At 54.8% G+C, this 17,095-nt stretch overlaps 1 protein-coding gene across 1 annotated transcript; it reads left to right on the top strand.

Moving 5' to 3' along the window:
* The first annotated feature begins 2,138 nt into the window (after positions 1 to 2,138).
* On the top strand, positions 2,139 to 16,776 carry SYT3 (synaptotagmin 3). Its single transcript, XM_027515028.1, has 11 exons — positions 2,139 to 2,173; positions 2,814 to 2,944; positions 4,409 to 4,590; positions 7,452 to 7,977; positions 10,150 to 10,537; positions 10,650 to 10,868; positions 13,224 to 13,344; positions 13,645 to 13,816; positions 13,905 to 14,037; positions 16,026 to 16,094; positions 16,261 to 16,776. Exons 3-10 carry the CDS (start codon positions 4,440 to 4,442, stop codon positions 16,089 to 16,091), a joined length of 1,776 nt encoding a protein of 591 aa, XP_027370829.1. The 5' UTR covers positions 2,139 to 2,173; positions 2,814 to 2,944; positions 4,409 to 4,439; the 3' UTR covers positions 16,092 to 16,094; positions 16,261 to 16,776.
* The last annotated feature ends 319 nt before the right edge of the window (positions 16,777 to 17,095 follow it).

Genomic DNA, 17,095 nt, shown 5'->3' on the forward strand with positions numbered 1-17,095 from the left:
CCCAATAAGAAAAAGGAAAAAAAAAAAAAAAAGATTACCCTTACTTATAGATGGGGAAATGGAGGCACCAAGAATGGAAGTCATTCACCCAAGGCCACAAATGATGGGAGAGCAGGGCTGGGGTTTGAACCCATGCTCCCCACTCCCAAAGTCACACATAGTCCATGCACTGCAGCTGTTCCTTGATGCCTGACGGCCTCTTTGGGAACACATCATGGGGTCTGGCAAGCCCACCTGCGTACACAACTCTGATTGTGTGCATTACTGCATGCTGCTGTGTGTCTCTCCCTGTCTGTGGACCCTGGGTGGAGGTCTGGCTGTGAGAGTGGTATTTGGGGCACTTGTACCTCCATGCACATGTCTGCGGATGCACCTCCTCCCATGCAAGCTTTCTTGGGTGCAAATGTAGGTCCGTCTGGGAGAAAGCAAGGAGCACTGAGGATAGAATTTGGAGTGAACTCCAAAGGCAATTCTGGGGGATTCAGCAGTATGATTTGTTTTTGTTCAGCCGCTCAATCATGTCCGACTCTTTGCGACCCCATGGACTGCAGCATGCGAGGCTTCCCTGTCCTTCACCATGTCCCAAAGTTTGCTCAAACTCATGAATCGGTGATGCCATCCAACCATCTCATCCTCTGTTGCCCCCTTCTCCTCCTGCCCTCAATCTTTCCCAGCATCAGGGTCTTTTCCAATGAGTCGGCTCTTCTCATCAGGTGGCCAGAGTATTGCAGCTTCAGTGTTAGTCCTTCCAGTAAATATTCAGGGTTGATTTCTTTTAGGATTGACTGGTTGGATCTCCTTGCTGTCCAAGGGACTCTCAAGAGGCTTCTCCAGCACCACAGTTCGAAAGCACCAATTCTTGGGCTCTCAACCTTCATTATGGTCCAGCTCTCACATCTGTACATGACTACTGGAAAAACTTTGGCTAGACGGACCTTTGTTGGCAAAGTGATATCTCTGCTTTTTAATACACTGTCTAGGTTTGTCATAGATTTTCTTCCAAGGAGCAAGCATCTTTTAATCAGCAGTATGATGGTAGCTGCAAAATGTATACATAGGCAGCAATTGGGGGAGGTGGGGTCGTCTAATTAAAGGGAGACGTGCCTCGGAGACATGGCTTAAAGTGTTTGCAATTTTTCACTTAGAGATTATATTTATATGGGTGTCACTGGGAGGCAGGGGGCAGCACTGAGAAAGACTGGGAGGAGCCCTCCAAGTCACCCCTGTGGGCTGCACCCAGAGTAGGTAGTTCTGGACCTTCCTCAAGGGATTTCACCTCTGTGGGCCTCAGTTGTCTCCTCTGTGAAATGGAAATAACATAACTGACCCCCACCTGATAGGGCCAAAGTGAAGATTAACTCAGAGAATGCTTTCAAAGCATTTAACCCCGGTGCAATTGTCATTAATTGCTGCTTTGAAAAAATATTCATTAAGCACCTCGTTGATGCAAATTCTCTCTATATACTGACTGGCTTTTCAAATCTCTGGGTCCCTTAGGAAACGGGTCTTTTGTCTGTATTTTGGTGATGAGGAAACTGGAACTCAGAGCAAACAGGGCAAGGTCAAAAAGGTAGGAGCAGACCCAGGAAGAATTCGAGTCCAGGTCCTTGCTTCCACCTCCACAGCGGGCTCTGAGTCCCTGCCTCCCCTCCCAGCACCAGCCCTCAGAGCCCCTCCGCTGGGAGGACTGGAAGTCCTCTCCTGCGGAAAACTGAGGTGGGGAGTCGGGAGTCCTGCGTCCCCGAGGGAGGAGGGAACAGGAGAGGTGGATTCCTGCATCTGAGAATGGAGGGGGTTGGGAGCTCGGTACCCGGGGTCCTTGGAGAAGAAATGACCGGGGTCCCTGACTTCTCTAGGAGAGGAAGGGTTGGGGGCTGGAGCCCTTGGATCCTGGGGGGAGCAGAGGGTCCTGATCTCCGGTCTCTGTCTCCTCGGCGGTGGAAGTGCGCTGCGTCTCAGACGCCTCGGTCCGGGGAAAGCGCCCTCCTTCCTCTCTGCGGCCGCGCGATTTCGGCTAGAAAGCCGCAGGTTCGAAGGGGAAGAAGGAGGGGGTGAGAGGGGAGGAGCCGAGGACCTGCGACAGGGGCGGGGGGAGGAGCCGAGCTGGCACCGCGGCCGGCGCGCGGGGCTGCGGCGGCGGCGGCGGCGGCGGCGGCGGCAGGGGCAGCTCCGGGTGAGTCCGCTCCTCCCCCTCCCCCTGCCAGAGCCCCCGCCCCAGCCCCATCCCCGGGGGCGGCCCGGGCGCATGGGGGCGCGGGTCGGGGCAGAGGTGCGCGGATCTCCGACCCGGGAGTGGGAGTGCTGCAGCGTCTCCAGGCTGCCCCGGGGGAGGGGCACGTGGTTCTGGAAGGGGGGGTCCCGAAACACCTGGGTGCACCCCAACCTCTCCCACCGATCCCCCGGGCGTGGGGATGGTTTACCCACTCCATGGCCCCTCTGGACTTCGGACTCCGCGGCTTCTCGAGGTCCCAGACATTATTCCTCTCCCCTGCAGCGCCTTGGGACCCCGGCATCTCATAACCGCCCCCCCCCCCCCACCTTCCAAAAAAATTCCCATCCTCTCTGCAGCCGGGAGAGGCACTAAGGACTCCAACTCCCATCAGTCCCTGCAGTGCCTGGTCTATGAAGCCGCAGCAACGCGAGCGCAAGGCCTGCCGGGAATTGTAGTCTTTAAGCTTAACGGGAGCTGGGGGCCCGAAGGTGGGAAGGGGGTGGCCGGACCTCCCGGGGGTCGCCTGGGGTCGAGAAGCTGGCCCGAGTAGGACAAGATGTGAGGCTCGGGCTGAGCTTTTTCTCACGGCCACGGCCCCCAGATCCGGCCCCCCCTCCCACCACCTGGTTCTTGGGGACAGTTCCGCAGCCCCTTATCCACCCTACAACCCCCATGGGCTACCGCCAGCCGCCGCCTCCGCTGCCATCCAGGACAAGGCAGGGATAAGCGCAGGTGAGTCTGACTATGCCCGTCTCAGAGTCCTGGCCTTCTGCAGCACCCCACAACACCTGTCCATCTGTGAGCCCTGATCTGTCCGTCCCTAATTTCCCCTGCACCCTCCTTCCAGTCTATCTCTGATGTCTAGCTCCAAACCATGTATCGCTACTCCCCCTTCTCCCCACAGCCACCTATTTCTCCCTGTCTTTTATGAACCACCCCCCCCCCCAATCCAACCTTCCTTCTGCCCCCATGACTGTCTGCCCAGTCCTCCATCCACTGTATCCTTTTGTCCATCTGTGATTTCTGGCCATTGTTTTTCTGTCCTTTATTTCTACACCCCATCCATTCTCCTGTCCACTATTTGTCTCTCGAAGATATTTCAGTCCACTCTCTTGCCTGGCACTTATCACTGCCCGCTTGGTCCATCCATCTCTCACACTCCCTTGAATTACACCCAGCTTATTCTTTATGGCTTGTCCATCCCAAGTCTCAATCCTTGACTTTCCCTCCGTCTGTCTGTTCATCTGTCCCTCTCTTCCAGGCCCCAGTTTGCCCTTCCCATTATCTCTGTCTCCCCTCCCCTTATCTCTCCCTCTCTCAACTTGGTCCTTATCTCTGCATCCTTCACCTTCATCTCTCCACAGCCAGCATCAGACAACCATCTCCTATCTCTCTACCCCCATCCATCTCCTTCTCACTCTCCCTCTCCTCTCCTTGTCTACACCTTCCTGTTCCCTGGACCTCCCAAGCCCTTTCCCACCCTGGGCCATTGCTCACGTTCCTCACGCTGTTTTGAATGGTTTTCCTCACTCCAGCCCCAGTGCCCACTGTCCATGGCTGGCTCCGTCTCATCTTTCAGGTTTCAGGGAACTCCCCCGATGACCCACCTCCGGGTCCCTTTGTGACACATCCTTCTTTTAGGGCACTTCTCACAGTCTGAGGGCTGTGTGTTTATGTGTTTATGTGAGTGTGTTTGTTGATTTGTATGCTCCTTATGTCCTCTCATTGGACTGTGACACCAGGAAGCCAGGGACTGAGTGGGGCTTGTTCCCTGCTGGATCTGCAACAGCCCACACAGTGCCTCATGTGTAGTTGGTGCCCAGTGAATATCTGTTGTATGCGTGAAGGAGAAATGGCCGTTCCATTGTCTCTCCATTCCTAAATTCTGTCCCTGCATCTGTGCAACCCTAATCTTTGTCTCCTTGTCTGTCCAACCCTTTATTTGTGCATCCTGAATCTCTGCCCCTTGACTGGCCTTCCCAGTCTTTTCCTCCTTGTCCATTTCCTCCCAGTCTCTTCTCCCTTGTTCATTGCCCCCCAATCTCCATCCCCTTGTCCCTCCACCCCCCAATCTCTGTCCCTTTGTCATTCCACTCCCAATCACTGCCCCTTGCCTATCCTCTTTCGTTCTCTTTCCACCCCTTATCCACCCCCTCTCTCTCCCCCATCCCATTCCCCATCTGTACCCTTGCCCAGCCCCTCCCAAGCACAGGACTCGCTGGCCACCATGTCAGGAGACTACGAGGATGACCTCTGCCGTCGGGCACTCATCCTGGTCTCAGACCTCTGTGCGCGGGTCCGAGATGCCGACACCAGTGACAGGTGCCAAGAGTTCAACGACCTTCGGATCAGAGGCTATCCCCGGGGCCCAGATGCAGGTCAGCACCCCCAGCCATGTTGGCCAGCCCTCTGCTTCCACCATAGGCAGAATTTTTAGAGATTTAGAGCAGCCTTGCTCGCTTCCTGTGCCTTGTGGAGCCAGTCCCTCTTAGAGTCTTGCTTCCATCCTGCCTGTTGCTGATCCCCCTTACCTCTAATCTAAGGAGAAAGAGCTATGTGGTCCATTTGACCCACGGCCTTTTGAGTTTTGCCCTGCGGGCCTCCTATCCACCCTCCCCACCCCCACTCCACTGCTGCACACACCCCCTTCAAATGTCTTTGTGCATCTCACATAGTGCTTAGAAGCTCAGGCTCTAAATCAGTCTGTCTGACTTGTCTGGGTTCAAATCCCATCTCCCCCACTTATTAAATGCATGGGTTCTTCTGTACCTCAGTTTCCTCATCTGGAAAATGGGAATAATAAAAGTGACTACTCCATGGAGCAGCTGAGAGACTCAAATGATATAACACATGTGACTTGCTAAGAACAAGCTGGGCACACAGTGGGCATTCCATAAATGTTGAAATATCCTTACTGAGCACCGATTGTGTGCCAGGCAGTAGGCAAGGTCCTTCACATATCTCATCAACTACTCATGATGACCCTTTGTGGTACATATAATCCCTATCTTCTCTTTTTTTAATTTTATTTTTAAATTTTTTAATTGAAGTACAGTTGATTTACAAAGATTCATGTATATGGCAAAGTGATTCAGATATAGGTAGATATTGATGCATATATTCTTTTTCAGATTCCTTTCCATTATATGTTATTATATGACACTGAATATAGTTATAATCCTTATTTTCAATGGGGGAAACTGAGGTTCAGATGGAGTGGTTGGTCCCCCAGCTAGCGAGCAGTAGGGTTCTGAGAGCTAGGGAATATCACAAGCGCATTCGTCCAGATGAGAAACCTTCACAAAGCAGGAGTTGGGACGTTAGAATGACGGTCACACTGGCTGAGCACCAGGGCGGGGCTCAGCATCTTAAGTGCAGGGTGTCCAGGGGCTGGTGATAAGGGATGAGGCCCAGAGAGCTGCAGCAGCTCACTCGGGGTCTCACCGTCTGTATGCAGAAGAGCCCGACTGTGACCCCAGGAAGTCTAGCACACTACTGCAATTTGGCAAGCTGGGGGTGGGGTGTCTCAGGACCACCCTCAAATTCAGTGATTCCTAGGACTTTGACTTGGAGAGAGTCTGAGTCAGGCTAACAGTGGGGGATGGCATCTGTCCAACTTTTCTCCCCCTCCTCTTCCAAAACGACCCCTTTTGCTTAGTTCTTCCCATGTTCAGAAGGCTGGTTTCTAACAGGCCTTGCTCTGGTTTCTAACAGGCCCCCAGAACTCTAAGTAGGTGCTGATCATTCCGAAACGGACACCCTAAGGGGCTGGAGTGGGGTGGGAAACTCAGAGTCCTGCCGCTGCCTGCACTGTGGCCCTGCAGGGTCACTTCCTGTCTCTCTGAGCCTCAGTTGCCTTATCCGTAATATAGGATCACTCACCCTCAGGTGGTATAGTGTCATGAGGATGAACATCAGGGGCCACTGACTTAGATCCACTGGGCAGTTCAGGACTGAAGCGCATCCCCTTGTCACCAAGGCTCCCTGAACGGACAGGACACAGCGCTTCCACCCTGCTGTCCTTGATGCCAATGCTTTGGTGACCTGCTCCTCCCCCGTGCACCCCATAACCCACCGTCTGTACAGAGCAGGAATTTCCCTTTGTGATCCACTTCATGGACACCCAAGAGTCAACCCCCAAACAAACTCACATTTCCTGGAAAAACCCTACTCCTGGCACCACTTACTGAACGAAGCTTCAGTTCAAGATCTGGGCTGTCCCGGGTTTCTCTGAAAGGCATATCAGCACACAGCAAGCATTCAGAGTGTGTTAGCGGTGGGGGTGACAGTGCTGGATGCAGATGGCAGTACTAGGATTTATCATCCTAACAAAAAGTCTGCCATTCGTGAATGAACCGCCAGTGAACCGCCAGTGGGTTCAATGAACCCAATGAACCGCCATTCACTGGGAAACACTGAATTGTGGTAGCCCAGTGGTGAAGTCGGTGGGCTCCGGAGCCAGGCGCTCCGGACTCAGATTCTGCCTCCTCCACTCCATCTACAGGACTTCGTGTCTGTGGTAACTTCATGTCTCTAGGTCTCAGTTTCCTTTTGTGAAAAGTACTAATGGGCATAATCATGTTGCCAAGCTCCTAGGGTGCCCGTGAGGCATAAGGAAGCTAATGTCTATAAAGCACAGTAACCTCTCAAGAAATGCTTGCTATTATCTTCCCCAGCTTCCTCTGCGAGCCATTCACTCCCTTTCATTCTTTAAAACTGCTATGACAGGCAGAACAGAGTTTTCCCCATTGGACAAATGGAGCAGGTCAAGCTCAGAGAGGTGAAGATATATTCCGAAAGCCACACTGTGAGCTGGAATTTGAACCCTGACCTATCTAACTGTGCCATGCAGTCTCCCCTCTCTTTGATCACCTCTGAGCATTTGGGGGAAGCTTGGTTCTAAATTGGAGGATGTACCCACTTATAGGAGAGGCAATGCGATCAAGAGGATAAAAAAGGATGAAATCTGAAGACAGGCTGCTGGTTCCAATCCCAGATCTGTCATGGACTAGCTGTGTAGCCTTAGACAAGTCACCCAAACTCTCAGTTTCCCTGTCTTTAAAATGGGTAGATGGAGACACTGACGTTGCGTAGCCGTGGAGTCTACACTGAGTAGTATGTGTAACGTGTTTAGGACGGTGAGAGGCCAACACTGAAACTTAGCTTTTTGGGGGAGAGCAGCGGGAGGCTAAATTCCGACCCCACCCTGACCCCTGACCTTTGTCCTCACTCTCTCCAGACATCTCCGTGAGCCTGCTGTCGGTCATCGTGACGTTCTGTGGCATTGTCCTTCTGGGTGTCTCCCTCTTCGTGTCGTGGAAGCTGTGCTGGGTGCCCTGGCGGGACAAGGGAGGCTCAACCGTGGGCGGTGGTCCCTTGCGCAAAGACCTAGGCCCCGGGGTCGGGCTGGCAGGCCTGGTAGGCGGTGGCGGGCACCACCTGGGGGCCGGCTTGGGTGGCCATCCCCTGCTGGGGGGCCCGCACCACCATGCCCACACGGCCCACCATCCGCCCTTCGCTGAGCTGCTGGAGCCGGGCAGCCTAGGGGGGTCTGACCCCCCTGAGCCCTCTTACTTGGACATGGACTCCTACCCAGAGGCCGCAGCTGCTGCAGTAGCCGCGGGGGTCAAACCGAGCCAGACATCTCCCGAGCTGCCCTCCGAGGGCGGGGCAGGCTCGGGGCTGCTCCTGCTGCCCCCCAGTGGTGGGGGCCTGCCCAGTGCCCAGTCGCATCAGCAGGTCACAAGCCTGGCACCCACCACCAGGTGAGACAGGCCACCAGGCTGGGGGCCCACTCTGAACTTCCTTTCCTCTTTAGTGTTGCCTTCCCATCTGCGACGCTCCTGAGTCCTGGGAAAGGAGGGAGCTTGGGGCATGGAGTCCTGGTTCCTGGAGAAAGACGAGGCTGGGGACCCAGACTCCTGAGTTTGAGGGAGGAGGGGGCTAGAGCTCTGAGCTCTTAAGACCAGCAGAAGGAGGAAGATAGGGACAGGACTCAGAGATCAGGAAGGTGGGAGAGAATGGAGATTAGACCCCCGATTCCCTGCAGCACAGAGCAATTCATCACTGGTGGGACCTGCAGTTCACTGATCCATTGATCCTGATCCTATGCATGCATATTGAGTGCCTAATATGACCGAGACCTGAGCTGGGTGTTGGGAAAAAGTAGAGGTGAGCACTGCACACAGACCCTCATGCCACTCCCAGTCCAGGGGAAGTGGGTCCCCAGACCAGCTTGTCCTGAGCCAGCCAGGCCAGGGCTGCAGAAAGGCAACCTAGGGGACACGGCGGGGACCGGATCACACAGGGTCTTGGATGCCAGATTGAGGGTCTGGAACGTTGTCCTGGGATGCTGGGGAGCCACGGAAGGCTTGAGCAGAGGAGGTCAGCTCTGGGTATAGAAAGACCTCTCTGGGGCCACACAGGGGACAGACTGGACGCCGAGAGTCCAGGCAGGAGAGGACAAGCCTGCGCTGAGATCACGGGGCAGCGGAGGCAGAGATGAGCTAGAGAGAGTCAGGGGGCAGTGAGTTGGGGATGGAACCGGGGCCTGACGGCTGTGGGTAGGAGGGGGTCGGAGGAGGTAAGGACAGCACCCAGGGGTCTGGCCTGGCGATTGGGTGGATGGTGGCACTGTCAGAGGACCTAGGAAGAGGGGAGGGTTTGAGGGAGACCCTGAGCTTATCTGGGTCTTGTTGAACGGGAGGGACCTGGGGGAGCATCTGGGGGAAACTGCCTTCTAGAAGGACTGTCTCAGGCCCCAGAGGTTCATCGGTGGTTCCCCTCCAGGTAGGGGCTGGTCAGGGGCTCATGGAAAATGTAGTCTGAGGTCTCTGGGGAAGCCCTCCAGAGGTTGATGGATACACTGGTTATGAAGAAACTGAGGCTCAGAGGGTGTTAATGACCTGCTCAAAGTCACTCTGGGAGCACTGATCAGTAGCTGGAGGCATCTCACCCCGCATCCCTTTTCATGGCTCCGTGCTCCCGACCCCCCTGCTTCTCCCAGCCCCATGCCTGCCTCTCAGTGCATCTGGCACTGCCCTGTCCAGTCATCACTAGGGGCCCCACCACATGGACTTCACCATGGGTGCAGTGGTTCATGCAGGAAAGGATGGATGAGCAGGGACCGTGGGGGTGGGAAAATTCAGGAGACGGGAGGGAAAGTGTTTGAGGGGAGAGAGGAGGTGAGGATGGCCCCAGGTATCTGTCCTGCAGGCTGAGGTGGATCGTAGGGGGCTGGGAGAGGGAGTGGGTTGGGGAGAAGGGAGCGAGCCCAGTGGGGAACACAAGAGGTATGTGGTGTCTCATGGGGCTGGGAGGCTGAACCTGGCTAGAGCCCAGGAGACACACTTAGCAGACAGAGGCTGCTGGTGGTCGTGGAAACCTGGGGCACAGATGAGCTTGTCCAGGGAAAGCATATGGGTGAGAAGGGAAGATGATGGCCAAGATGGTTAAGGATGGAGCTGTGGGCTTCCATAGTGTTCCACAAGCACAGAAAAGACAGTTGAGAGAGAAAGAACAGGCCAGGGGGAGCAATGGCCAGGTGGGAGAGGGTGAGGATGGGCCAGGGAAATTTGGAGAAGGGCAGATGGGGGTCGGATGGTCTGGGCTGTGTGAAGCCCCTGGGCTCCACAGAGAAGTTATTCAGGGTCACTCCTGGAGGTCAGATGGAAGCTTTGAGAGGCTGGTGAGAGCCCAGGTCTGGGGTGGAGCTAGCTTAGAGAAGGGGATGGCCACCCCCCGCCCCCCGTACAGATGGGGAAACTGAGGCTCAGAGGATTCAAGCGCCCTGCCCAAGGTCACAGTGGGCAGAGGTGGGGGTCTGTGGGCGCCTGGCTGTGGGGCTTGAGGAGAAGGCCGGGAAGGGCCCCCCAGGTTTTCAGGTGCAGTCAGAGATCAGAGCCACTGACTCCATCTGTCTTCCTCACCCCCTACAGGTACCCCGCCCTACCCCGGCCCCTCACCCAGCAGACCCTGACCCCACAGCCGGACCCGGGCAGTGAGGAGCGGCCGCCCGCCCTAACCTTACCCCTGCCGGGCGGAGAAGAAAAGGCCAAGCTCATCGGACAGATCAAGCCGGAGCTGTACCAGGGGACTGGACCCGGTGGCCGGCGGGGCGGCGGGGCCCATGGCTCTGGTGAGGCCGGCGCGGGGGCGCCCTGTGGCCGCATCAGCTTCGCCCTGCGGTATCTCTACGGCTCCGACCAGCTGGTGGTGCGGATCCTGCAGGCCTTGGACCTCCCGGCCAAGGACTCCAATGGCTTCTCAGATCCCTACGTCAAGATCTACCTGCTGCCTGACCGCAAGAAGAAGTTTCAGACCAAGGTCTGGAGTGGAGGGCTGGACATCCGGGTCCCAGGGAGGGAGGGGCGGGGTCCGAGGGAGGAGGGGCCGGTGGGCATGGTGTCTGAATCCCTTCCTCGCCCGCCCCCTGCAGGTGCACAGGAAGACCCTGAACCCCGTCTTCAATGAGACGTTTCAGTTCTCGGTGCCGCTGGCTGAGTTGGCGCAGCGCAAACTGCACTTCAGCGTCTATGACTTTGACCGCTTCTCCCGGCACGATCTCATCGGCCAGGTGGTGCTGGACAACCTCCTGGAGCTGGCCGAGCAGCCCCCCGACCGCCCGCTGTGGAGGGACATCGTGGAGGGCGGCTCGGTCAGTGGCTCCCGCACCCCCTTCCCCAGGGGACCCAGGACCCCTCAGCTTGCCATCTCCTTGCCCCCCCTACTACTTCACACCCTCATAACTCCTGGATCCTGGAGTTTTCAACTTTATTTTACTGAAAGTTCTGCAAACGTACAAGCAGGAATGGAGAATGGTATAATGGGCTCCCGCTCCCCTTCTGCACTTAGCTAAATATTAACATCAGAACCAGGCTCCAGATTTCCCAACTTCTGACCCCACTTTGACATCTGATGGTAACCATGAAGAAAACTATAACAGACACCACCCGTTTTATCAAAACTCCAGGCTGTGACCCCATGACTTCTGCCCTCTGACCCCGGATTCCTGACCCTTCAATTTCCCAAGCCTAGAGTTCCCAGCTTTTGTTTGTTAAACTTCCTTCCCCTTTACAACCTCCTCATTTTTCAATTCCCAGTCTTCCTGAGACGCCTCCCCCAGCCCCTCTGATCTCTAAACATTTTGTTTCAAAGCCCTGACCCTCAAGCTCTCTAATTTAATCGAATCCTCTGTGTCTTCATGGTCTCCACCGGAACCCTGATAGTGTGATTCGCTAGAGCCTCACACTGGAATCCCCGATGTCCTGACATCTCCCCAGTGCCCCCGACATCCCCACTGGCCCCTTCCTCCTGTCTTACAGCCTCGTTCTCCTGTACATCCAATCCTTCCCCGAACCCAGTTCCTAGGTCTTTGTTTGGGTGTCCCGACCCCTTCCGCACCCCGAACTTCGCACCCTCCCAACTCCTCAGCCCTCTCAGTTCCAGTCCGTGGGTTTCCCAACATTCCAGCTCTCTGTTGATCTGGGGAAGCTGTGTGTGAGTGGGGAGGGGTGTAAGCCCTGTCCTCATATCTTGAGAGGGCTGGTTTTGCTCATATCTTGAGAGGGCTGGTTTTGCCCACCCGATGGCCTGACTCAAGCTCCTTCCCGTCTCCGAGCCTCCATTTTCCCATACATACAAGGACACGGTTGAACCAGGCATGTGTGGCTCTTCCTAAGGTCCCCTTCACCTGGGGGGACCACAGCCCGCTTGCTCTGTCCCCCAAGCTCAGGCTCTGAGAACTACCTGACTAGTTGTAGGGTCCTGACCCTGCTCCCTGTTGTTCCTCCAGGCTACCCTGCTCAAGGGCTCCCTTCTGCATCCATCCTTGTCTCCTGCATCACCTCACATTTTCTCTTCTCCTCCTGATCGCTCCAGGCCTAGGTGGTCACACAGGGGCCAGCATCATGGGGACGCCTGGGGGGAGTCTTTGCACAGGGCGGCAGGGAGTCTGGGAGCATGTGGGAAGAGGTGACAGCTAAGCTGAGGCTTGATGACTGAGAAGCGACAGGGAGGGTGGGTATTCTTGCTGAGGACACAGCCGGGGCAGAGCCTCAGGGGAGCCAGTGGGGAGTCTAGGGACCTGGGCTCTGGCTGCGTGGGTTGGGGGTGAGGCACTGAGATGAGGCTGAAGACCAGGGCTAGGGGCCCTACGCCCTGGCTGCCGCTCCAGGTCCTTCTGCGTGTGTCGAGGCAGGAGATCTGCCTCCCTTGTAACCTCATGCTGGCTCTTGTCTGTCTCCTGCCCCAAGATTGACCTCTCTGTGTGTCTTTTCTCACCTCTCTAGACCTCTATCCCACCTCTCTGGATCTCTGTCCCTTCTCCATGTAGGTCTCTGCCTCTATTCCTCTCTCTCCTCCTGTACCCCCCTCCCCCACCTTTCCCCCTCCCCTCTCATTCTGGGTCTCTGTCACTCGCTGGGTCTCCATATGTGTTAGTCATTTCAGTCGTGTCGGACTCTTTGCAACCCTGTAGCCTACGAGGCTCCTCTGTCCATGGGATTCTCCAGGCAGGAATACGGGAGTGGGTTGCCATTCCCTTCTCCAGGGGATCTTCCCGACCCAGGGAAGCCGAGTCTCCTGCATTGCAGGCAGATTCTTTACTGTCTGCACCAGGGATTGCCACACCAACCCCCGCCCGCCCCACTCTGCTCTGGGTCTTTCTGACTCTAGAATTCTGTGGATCTGTCGTTCTGACTCTCTCTGGGCGTTTGCATCTCTGTCTCAGCCGATTTCTCACAGTGTTCTCTCTGCCTCCCTCTTTCTGTCCTTCTCCCCCCACCCACGCCTCTTCCAGTTTTCCCCGCAGAACAAATAGGCTTTGACGGTGGTGGGCCGCTGTGGCCGGGGAGTTTACCAGGTTTTGGCCCGGAGTCAGATTGTTAAGTGGATCGGAAACCTGAGCCCTGGAAATCGGGCAGGAGAGCTGGAGGCTGGAGATGGGGAAGTCAGGGAGAGGCTGGGGGGAAGGCTGAGACAGAGCACCGCTGGCCCCCTTTCCCCACTGCAGGAAAAGGCAGATCTTGGGGAGCTCAACTTCTCACTCTGCTACCTCCCCACGGCCGGCCGCCTCACCGTGACTATCATCAAAGCCTCTAACCTCAAAGCGATGGACCTCACCGGCTTCTCAGGTGGGTTCCGGAAAGGCGCCGGCTTCTGAGGGGCGGGGAGGGGGGTGAGACTCCTGGGTCTGAGCGAGGAGGGGGCTGGAAGCCCAGACTCCACAGAGTCCTGAGAGAGGAGGGGAGGGGGTCCAGACCCCCTAAGTCTGGGAGAAGAGAGTCTGGGATCTGGGCTCCTGGATCTGAGGGGCTAGGAGAGAAAAGGTTGGGGAACCAAACGCTTGTGTTTGGGAGAAAGGTCTGGGGTCCGTGATGGGGTCCGAGGGCCGAAGACCCGGTTCAGCGCCCTCCCTTCACGCCCGCCCCCAGACCCCTATGTGAAGGCCTCTCTGATCAGCGAGGGGCGGCGTCTGAAGAAGCGGAAAACCTCCATCAAGAAGAACACGCTGAACCCCACGTACAACGAGGCGCTGGTGTTCGACGTGGCCCCTGAGAGCGTGGAGAACGTGGGGCTCAGCATCGCGGTGGTGGACTACGACTGGTGAGGCGGGGGGCGGGGTGAGAGCGGGGAGTGGAGCCCGGCCTGCCGGCCTCTGGGGTGCTCACCGGCCCCCACCCGTGACCTCCAGCATCGGGCACAACGAGGTGATCGGCGTGTGCCGCGTGGGTCCCGACGCCGCCGACCCCCACGGCCGCGAGCACTGGGCCGAGATGCTGGCCAACCCACGCAAGCCCGTGGAGCACTGGCATCAGCTGGTGGAGGTGAGTGCGGCACCACGCTCCCCTTCATTCGCGCAACCCCTCATGTCTTTGTGGGCTGCTCAGTCACAGGTTCGAATCCCCGCTCTGCCCTCTTTAGCGGTATGACTTAGAGCAAGTTCCTTGATCTCTCTGTGCCACCAGTTTCCCCAGCTGGGAAATGGGGCCGTTAGAAGCGTCTATTGTTAGGACAGATGTGAAGATGCAGTGAGTTAATGCAGGACTAAGTGTCCGCCTCTCAGTAAATAGTCAGCTACTCTTATTATTATTACCCATGATATGAAGTCCCAAATAAAAGGGGAAAAAAAAACCTCGATGATAAAATAGAGCAGGGCTTTCTTCATTTGTTATTTAAAGCAGCCTGTGAAAATTGGTGGACTGTGGTTTACTGGGTAAGGATCAAAAATTTTTCTTTTGAAATGAATAAGAAAATAAAATTGAAATAGAACAGAACAGAAATTTTCACAGGGCAGGAAACCAAGGATTGTGGTATTAATTTATTTTTTCCCTGGGGGTTGCGGTCCAAAATGTTTGAGAGTCTGGGGGGGAAAGGGAATCTGGAGGGGAGTTGGGGGGGGTGCCCTTTCAATTAGGGAGTCCTGGAGGGCTTCTCGGCAGAGGCATAGAGGTTGAGAAGAAATGGCTTAGGTAAAGAAGCTTGTAGGAAGAGGGTAAGGCTGCCAGTTCCTCCAAATCATCTAGAAGAGGGGTGTCAGTGGTGAGCCTGGAGCAGAGAAAGAAGGGGATGGGAAGACCCCAGGAGGCCTTGGGGGTCACGGGAGAACCAGCTTGACAATTTTTAAATTAAAAATTTAAGATCACTTAAGGTCCTTAATTGGTCAAGAGAAATTTTCAAGCATTCTCTCATTTGAATCCAAGAAAAGCAAAGAAGTAACTTTCAAAACTATTGATGACTACTGTCACTAAAGCCAAGAAAGTAAGAGGATACTAAATTCTTACAGGGTAAAATTAAAACATTTAAGATAGTATGAATTTCAGTACACTTACTCTTTTTTTTTTTTCCAATATTTTCCCAACTAGTTTAATATTCCAGGGGGGGTGGGCGGGAGACAAAAAATACAAAAAAATTGAGTACATATTTCTCCTTTTGTCTTTGGTTCCTGAGCCTAGAAACTGGCCTTTACTGACAATTTAAATAAATTTCAATTTTAAATAAAACAAGTTTTCTTTAAGATGGCACTGGACTAGCTTTTACTTAAAATTTATATTTTGCTCATCATGGACTCTTTTTGCATTGATTTTGATTTTTTTTTTTTTAAGATGGTATTACAATAGCATTTATCTGGATTGCTGAGTTTGGGTGTACCTTGCATTTTACACCTGGATTCAGTTCCTCACTTGGAACTGACTAGTGTGGACTTGCTTTGAAGTTTTCTCTGGGGTTGGAGTGGGGAGGGATGTAAAGGGCTGAGCGCAGAACTCAGAAGTGAGTTTTGAAAAGGCTGATTATACTTAGCTGAACAGATGGCAGCTCTCCCTCCTTTTATCACTTACTCTTCTTCTAATTCACTCACTCGTTTATTCACAAACTTCTCTGGCAGCTCCTGTGAGCCACGCTCGCCGTACTCCTCAGTGGAGAGGAGCTGAACCCTGGCAGAGTCTGGCCGTGACCTTGACTTTCAGCCAATGATGTTCTGTGGCTGATCCTGACCATTCTCTAGCTCAGCCCTCCCATGGCTCCCCAGCACTCTCAGGACTGGGTTTCAGCTTCTTGGGGGCTGTGCAGGGTCTTCCCTATCACCCCAGTGGCCTCATCATCTCTTCTCACATTTTCAGTGATGTCTTCTTCGTGCCTCTGTTTTCTCATCTGTAGAATGGGACTGTAGTACCACTTGCCCCATCACTTCAGAGCTGGGCAAAAAAGAGAACTATAAATGATGAAAACAGGTGTGATGTCTTATTAGGTTCATTACTAGCCACTGTTTTGCCTCTGTCCCCTCCTCCTGAGCCTTCTGGATTTCCCCCTTCAGGAAAAGACTTTGACCAGCTTCACAAAAGGCAGCAAAGGATTGTCAGAGAAAGAGAACTCAGAGTGAGAGGTAAGGAACCCAGACCAGGGGTGGGAGGGGCTGGATACCCAAGTCAGGATGGAGGGACATAGCACTGGGATTCCTGGGTCCATGGGGTGTTTGACAGTCATGACCAGCCAGGTCCTGGGCTGGCTGTCCGCCATCACTAATGTTTCCTTGCTGCCCGGTCCTGCAGGTCTGGCCAAGGCTTGGAATCAGACCAGGCCCCCTGAGGACCCCATTCCTTCCTGCCCGGACTGTGAATTCATCTCCTCGAAGCCATAACGTCCGAGCTGCGTGGTGCGAGGCAGCCCTGGGCCTGCCCATCCTTCTACCCCTGGAGGCTTGGGGGTGGTGGGAGGCAGGCGGGCCCAGCTCCCTGTTTCAGGGTGGGGGGCATTCAGTCTCCACTGTGTCTGTCTTCCCTCCCCGGGGTTCCCCATCCAGGTGAGGGGCCATGCATGTCTGGGGGATCCCTGTCCCCCCAAAACCTCTGTCTGTCTGTCGTCTGTCTCTTTGCTGTTTGTACAAGACTTAGTGTCCTAACCCTCGTGCTGGCTGTGAATGTCAACGGACCAATCTCCCATGTTCCCCTAGACACGCACACACCCGTGTCCACCCTTTCTGTTCACCACACCCTGAGTCTGGCCGATTCCCCCCACTGCTGCTGCTATCAACTCCAGAATAAACACATACTTTGGGTCTCACTCCATCTGGGGCTCCTGTCCTTTATGGGACTGGGAAGCTGGGGTGGAACATCTCGGCTCTGCATTCAAACAAATGTTTCATTCACTGGCAGAGTGACCTTTGGCTACTTAACTGATTTCTCTGAACTTTCCTTTTTTTTTTTTCTCTGAACTTTTCTAAATTTCACATTGGCCAGGACCACTGTAGTCATAGGACACAAAATGCAACCCAGACTATTGTAAGCCACAAGCAGAAATGAAGGACCTTCATGGAAGCCTGAGAGTACAGAAGAACTTCAGGCAGGTTGGACCCAGGTGTTTGAGAGATTCTGCTTTGTCCTTTAT

Source organism: Bos indicus x Bos taurus, chromosome 18, assembly GCF_003369695.1.
Source record: "Bos indicus x Bos taurus breed Angus x Brahman F1 hybrid chromosome 18, Bos_hybrid_MaternalHap_v2.0, whole genome shotgun sequence".
NCBI classification, from domain to species: Eukaryota; Metazoa; Chordata; class Mammalia; order Artiodactyla; family Bovidae; genus Bos; species Bos indicus x Bos taurus.